This window comes from Cicer arietinum, chromosome 4 (genome assembly GCF_000331145.2).
Source record: "Cicer arietinum cultivar CDC Frontier isolate Library 1 chromosome 4, Cicar.CDCFrontier_v2.0, whole genome shotgun sequence".
In the NCBI taxonomy this organism is placed as follows: Eukaryota; Viridiplantae; Streptophyta; class Magnoliopsida; order Fabales; family Fabaceae; genus Cicer; species Cicer arietinum.
The window spans coordinates 47,911,002-47,917,551 of record NC_021163.2 but is presented as its reverse complement, the minus strand read 5'-3'; the positions used below and the strand labels follow the sequence as shown (position 1 = coordinate 47,917,551).

At 30.5% G+C, this 6,550-nt stretch overlaps 1 protein-coding gene across 1 annotated transcript; it reads left to right on the top strand.

The window, feature by feature from the left end:
* Nucleotides 1-2,702: 2,702 nt before the first annotated feature.
* LOC101507400 (ammonium transporter 1 member 1-like) lies at nt 2,703-4,691 on the top strand. Its single transcript, XM_004497742.4, has 2 exons — nt 2,703-3,665; nt 3,883-4,691. The coding sequence occupies exons 1-2, from the start codon at nt 2,834-2,836 to the stop codon at nt 4,557-4,559; spliced, it is 1,509 nt and encodes a 502-aa protein (XP_004497799.1). The 5' UTR covers nt 2,703-2,833; the 3' UTR covers nt 4,560-4,691.
* The last annotated feature ends 1,859 nt before the right edge of the window (nt 4,692-6,550 follow it).

Sequence of the window (6,550 nt, the reverse complement as noted above, 5' to 3'; positions counted from 1 at the left end):
AATTAAAAGATCAATGGATATATATTGTGGTTTTATTCGTTATTCTTAAACTTTAAATCATATCTTAATTTATTTTAAGAAGCTCTATTTCTTTGTTGATACTTCAACCTATTTGTAGTTTATTTAAGATATCGGTGAAAGTATTCTACTGTTTATATAAAATGATAGACGTAAAATTTTGACGTAATATTTTTCATGTACTTTTTAAAGTATAATATGAAAAAAGTTGTTGAAACTAATTATTATGTTTAATTTTAATTTGTTTTTGTAAAGAAATTATCCCTTAAAATAATAATAAAATATATTAAGTCATAATTTTCTTCCCGTATATTGCTCGGGTGTACAACTTGTTAATTATTATGTTTTGATGTTATAAAACTTTTTATGCAAACATTCAATAAAATTACACTAAACATTACTTTGTTGTGATAGTTTCTAGAATATCTATAAATATTTATATAGTGAGATTCAATTAAATGCATCTCTAATAATAATTATATTTATGGTGTACACAAACTAACATTAATATTGTATAAGCACAAAAATTATATGAGAAGAATGTTGATGAATAAAAGTAGAAAATTGAAATGAATAGAGTTAGGGCACATATAAAATACCTCCCTATTCTTTTGTCAAAAAAAAAAATGAAAATAAAAATTCCTCATCTAACCATACACATAGTGTTTACGCACCCAATTATTGATTGACTAACAAATCAACGATCAAACATACATAATTATTATCTATTATTTTGGCAACATGCCAATTACAACATCTATTTCTCGTTAGCAATTTTTTCTTTTGTTGTAATCTTATCATCTAACCATACACATAGTGTGAATGCAGCCATACGAGAAAAATACGAAGATGAGTCATCATTTACAAGACATAATCAAGCAGAGTAAAGTACAATTAACATTTCAACGTGTACAATAAACAATATCAATAATGCATGATGCGGCACAAAATCCCGATTATCAGCTACGTCACGCTGGATCCTTATAACTTCTGTTTGATACGGGTAAAGAAGTCACCTACTACTCCACAAACAAGAGTGTCTATTTAGATATTCAATATGAAACAGAACACCGACATCGATGTCCCTCCTTTACGTAAGACCTTTCTAATTATAATGTTTATGAATGAGACACATGACATACAAGACGTATCATTCATCAACAATCATTGTTCAACAACAACTAACACATATTTGTGACTAAGTGTACTACGACAGATTAATGTTTATCATTGACGTAATATGCAATATCAAATACTAACTTTATTGTCCTAATCTCAATTATTTATCCTATCACTTAATACTAAAATACTTATTATAAGTTAATTAACAATCTAAGTTATCAGTTTGACTGAACCTAATTGATTAATCTTAACACTATTAATTCATAATTTAGTCTTTCTCTAATTTTGATCACTATTCTAACCGATTATGTAGTCCTTCCTAATCGATTATCCTTGACTGAATTATATTTTAAGTCATAATTAATCTTAATTGATTAATAAATCTCCACAAATAAGTTATTATTTAACTTAGATGTTTTATATTTATGGATGTTATCCTAATCAATTACTAAGAATCCAATTACTAATCAATTATTCGATTAAGCATAATCAGTTTATCCTTTTTCTATAGACTAGGCGATTAAACATTAACACTAATCAATTATTATATTAGAAAACACAACAAAAAGAAATTTAGTAATAACGATTAATGATAATTCGTGGATAGATCAAAGTAGATATAAGAGGTTTGTTGAGAAATCTTTTCAATGTTAAAAAAAAATGATTTTATAAATAAGAATTGAATAACTATTATTAAAGTAAAATACCTTACATTATAATATTAATATATTTAATTGTTATGACATTTTGTATGTTCGGAATAAGCTGTATTTTGCAAGGATTTTTTTTTATAAATCCAACATAGTCAATAAAGCTTGGACATTCGTTGAGAATCATAAACTAATGTTAAATATATATATGTAGTGGTTGATAAAAATCACACTTCTACCTATCCCTCTAGTGATTCCCTATGTCCATACTACGTACTTGTCCTAATAGTAATAATTTTTGGGAAATTAATGTCATTATTAGAGATGTTGAAGGACTGTGTTACGTAATGTTACTTGGTAGATATCAATTTTACCTGACTTATATAGGGTTGAGACACATGGTTTTCCCCTAACACTTTATTTTGCATTTGGAATGAATTTTAACAATATTGACTACGAATTTTAACTTTATTGTTGAAGGAGATTATCTTAATGTGGTTCAAGAATAATTCTCATATCGACTATTTTTTGGTTGGTTTATTTATTATCGATTGGTGTGATATTAGTATCCATTGCTCTAGTTATTTAATTGTGTATTTGAAAAGAACCACAAATATTTCTACATATCTTTTAGTTAAATTTATTTTATCTTTAACTTACACTATTTAAATTGAATATTGTATTCCTTGTATTTCTTCTTCAACTGTAGTTGATTTAATTGATTCATTAAGTTATATTTTTTTCTAAAAACTAAAATCCCATCTGATCCAAATAATCTTAAGTTTGATTGGAGAAATTTTTATGAAGAACTTTCTAAAAACAAAAAGCAGTGTAAAAAGTATATAAATATTATATTTGACATTGAATTACAAACTTTGAATAGTCTCCAAGTCTTCTCCCACTAAAGTCTATAAACCAAGAACCTTACATACTTCACACTTCCACAACTCTCTTTTTATATATTCACATTATCACTCATCCATCATCCACAAAACGCGTTTTTCTTTCCAATCAGCAGCTTAGTTAACCACCCACCAACAACCATGTCGCTAACGGAATGTTCAGCGACCAAACTAGCGGAGTTAATCGGACCAAACGCCACAAACGCGGAAGCCGCCGCTAATTTCATCTGCGATCAATTCACAGCGGTGGGGAACAAATTCATAGACACATCATTCGCAATAGACAATACATATCTTCTATTTTCAGCTTATCTCGTTTTCTCTATGCAACTCGGTTTCGCTATGCTCTGTGCCGGTTCAGTTAGAGCCAAAAACACCATGAACATCATGCTCACCAACGTTCTCGACGCCGCCGCCGGTGGTCTTTTTTACTATCTCTTCGGTTTTGCCTTTGCTTTCGGCGGACCTTCGAACGGTTTCATTGGAAAACATTTCTTTGGTCTCAAAGACGTTCCATCGAAAGATTTTGACTACAGCAATTTTCTCTATCAGTGGGCTTTCGCCATCGCAGCCGCTGGTATCACCAGCGGTTCCATCGCGGAACGAACTCAGTTCGTTGCGTATCTCATTTACTCTTCTTTTTTAACAGGGTTTGTTTACCCTGTTGTTTCTCATTGGTTCTGGTCCGTTGATGGTTGGGCTAGTCCAATCAACAGCGGAAACCTTTTGTTTGGCACCGGAGTCATTGATTTTGCTGGCTCCGGTGTTGTTCATTTGGTTGGTGGTATTGCTGGTCTTTGGGGAGCACTTATCGAAGGTCCACGAATTGGACGATTCGATCATTCCGGTCGAGCCGTCACACTTCGTGGACACAGCGCTTCACTTGTGGTTCTTGGAACTTTCATGCTTTGGTTTGGTTGGTACGGTTTTAACCCTGGTTCCTTTAACAAGATTCTCAATGCTTATGATTCAGGTAACAATTCAATTTGAGTGCTATTTTTTCACGGACTAACTTTTATTGTTTGTACGCATTAAAATAGAAAAAAAATGAATTAGGATACTGATTTACTGATATGTATCTTATAAATACTATTTTTAGTATTGTGTAAATTGAAGTTTTCATTTTAACTTTTTTTGTATTTTTAGATTTGTTTTGTGATGTGCTAATTTGTATTGTCTGATTTTTTCAGGTACTTACTATGGGCAATGGAGTGCAGTGGGTAGGACGGCGGTGACGACCACGTTAGCGGGATGTACGGCGGCGTTGACTACTCTTTTTGGCAAAAGAATTCTCTCCGGTCACTGGAACGTTACCGATGTATGTAACGGTTTATTAGGCGGTTTCGCCGCGATAACCGCCGGGTGTTCCGTCGTGGAACCATGGGCAGCAATCGTCTGTGGCTTTGTATCTGCAATCGTTTTAATCTCGTGCAACAAACTCGCGGAAAAGGTTCGTTTCGACGATCCATTAGAAGCAGCGCAGCTTCACGGAGGATGTGGCGCGTGGGGCATAATATTCACAGCTTTATTTGCTAAAGAAGAGTATGTAAACCAGGTTTATTCAGGTAAACCGGGTCGACCGTACGGTTTATTTATGGGTGGTGGAGGAAAGTTGTTAGGGGCACACGTGATTCAAATATTGGTAATTATTGGGTGGGTTAGTGCTACAATGGGTCCTCTTTTCTTTATTTTGAATAAAATGAAATTGCTAAGGATTTCACCCGAAGATGAACTTGCGGGTATGGATATGACCCGACATGGTGGTTTTGCTTATGCTTATGAAGATGAGGAGCATACAAATAGAATTCAATTGAGAAAAATTGAACATAATTCTTCTTCATCTCCCACACCTCCAACAGATTCGTGATAATATTAAATTTCGTTGTGGTTTTCTTTAGTAGTATTTTTTATTTTATTTCTTAGATCTAGAGGCTACAGTATATTTGTTTGTACGGACATTTTAATTTTTAATTGGTCGTATATATTGCTTTGTGTTAAATGATCCAATTGGGAGATATTGCGTAAGTGTGGGTGGATGGTTGTTGTGGACCAATGGTAAGTAGCAGTAAACAAATTTTTATTTTAGGAAATTGCTTCGGTGCAGCACGTGAATTATACTGCTTCATTCAAGATTGTGATGATTTAATAATCTTGTTACAGAATTTCTTTTTTAATTTTATATGCATATAAGTTTGTAATATAATGTTTTTAATTTCTTTATGATTATGAGGAATTGATTTGTTGTCTTCAAAGTTTATTTTGAAAAAGGAAGTAAATGAATGATTGCTTTTGCAAACTCAACATTCAAAATTAATTTAACTCAAAATTTTTGCTGTGAATTTGTCATCTTTCTGTCTCTTGAGAGGATTCACCCCAAGGAAACTCATTAATTATTATTATTATTATTATTATTATTATTATTATTATTATTATTATTATTATTATTGAAAATAAAAAATAAAAAGAGAATATTCTTGAACTAGGTTTGATTAAAGGAAAATTAAAGGGATTTAGATCTTTAAGAAAAATGAGCAAGCTACCAAAAAGAAGAAAAAGGTGACAGCATGAACATGAATGAAAAAAAGAAAATTGGGTGATAAGAATTCTGTATGTCAAATTTACTCCGTTTGATTTATAATTTTAGTGTTACGAATGTTATTGATTGATGTTCTCTAATGTTATTAAGAAGATTTTAGTGTATTCATTAATTATTATAGTGAAAGTTTTTATTGTATTCAATTTCGTTGTTTTTATAATTTTAATGAAAAAAATTTACATTTAAAATTATATTTATTTCATATTTAATTTTCTATCAATTATTTTTACTATATAAAATTATATTTTTTATTTGATCATTTATTTATACATATATATGAGAAAAATATTCAATAGTATTGAAATAATTATCTATCATTTTTTCCTAATAGTCTTGCAGCAGAATGGAATGTGTCTAGATTGCTTATGTTGAGATCTAAGCCTCTTTACTATGGCATTAAAATTGAAGTTGGATTGCAGTGTTAGATTGTCAAAGTTCCTCGGTTTCTGGATATATTATATGTTTATCTTCACATTAGCTGTCATTAAAAGGCAAGCATAATCCAGCAAGAACGTCTTTATTAGAGTCTGGCCCCTACAGTTTTTATTCTATTTTTCATTGTATTTACTCTTCTTATTGAAATAATTCTACCTTACCTAAAATATAATTTAAATTATAAGATGTTTAAGAGTCAAAAGTAATTCTACTATACCTCTTTATAAGTGTTTTTTTTTTCTTGATTAAATAGTTTAATGATTAGATTCACATCTTTTAAGTATGCTAAAATAAAGAATTTTAAATTCATCTCAAACAGCTACATGTCAATATATTTGTAGCTATTAATTAAATTATTTTTACGAAACTCCTCTTTGTATTTCTTTGTAATGTTTGGCTTAAAAAAAATATCTAAACCTACACTTATTTTAACAGCATATTAGGTTTAAGGTAGTCATATAAAAAATGTGACACTTTTAAGTAGTGCAAGTTGGATAGGTGCTTGGGATTTGAAGAAGGGGTTTGGCTGTTTTCATTGATTGCTTTTGTTAGGACATGATAATATTTTGTATTGAAAAGATAATAGTCACATGTATGGTGGTGATTGTTTCCAAAGATAACGTCTTCTCTTTTTTCTCTGACAAAATGCCAACAGTGCAGTTTTATGCAAGTTGAAGATAGGGTAATATATGGCAACAATTAATTGGAAATTAAAGCACCTAATTGTTGAAGTTACTTAAACTACCTAATTCCCCACCACCAATTACTAAGTAGGCATTACCTATTAAAAGATATAAACTTTTGTATTTCATAAACAATAATCATAT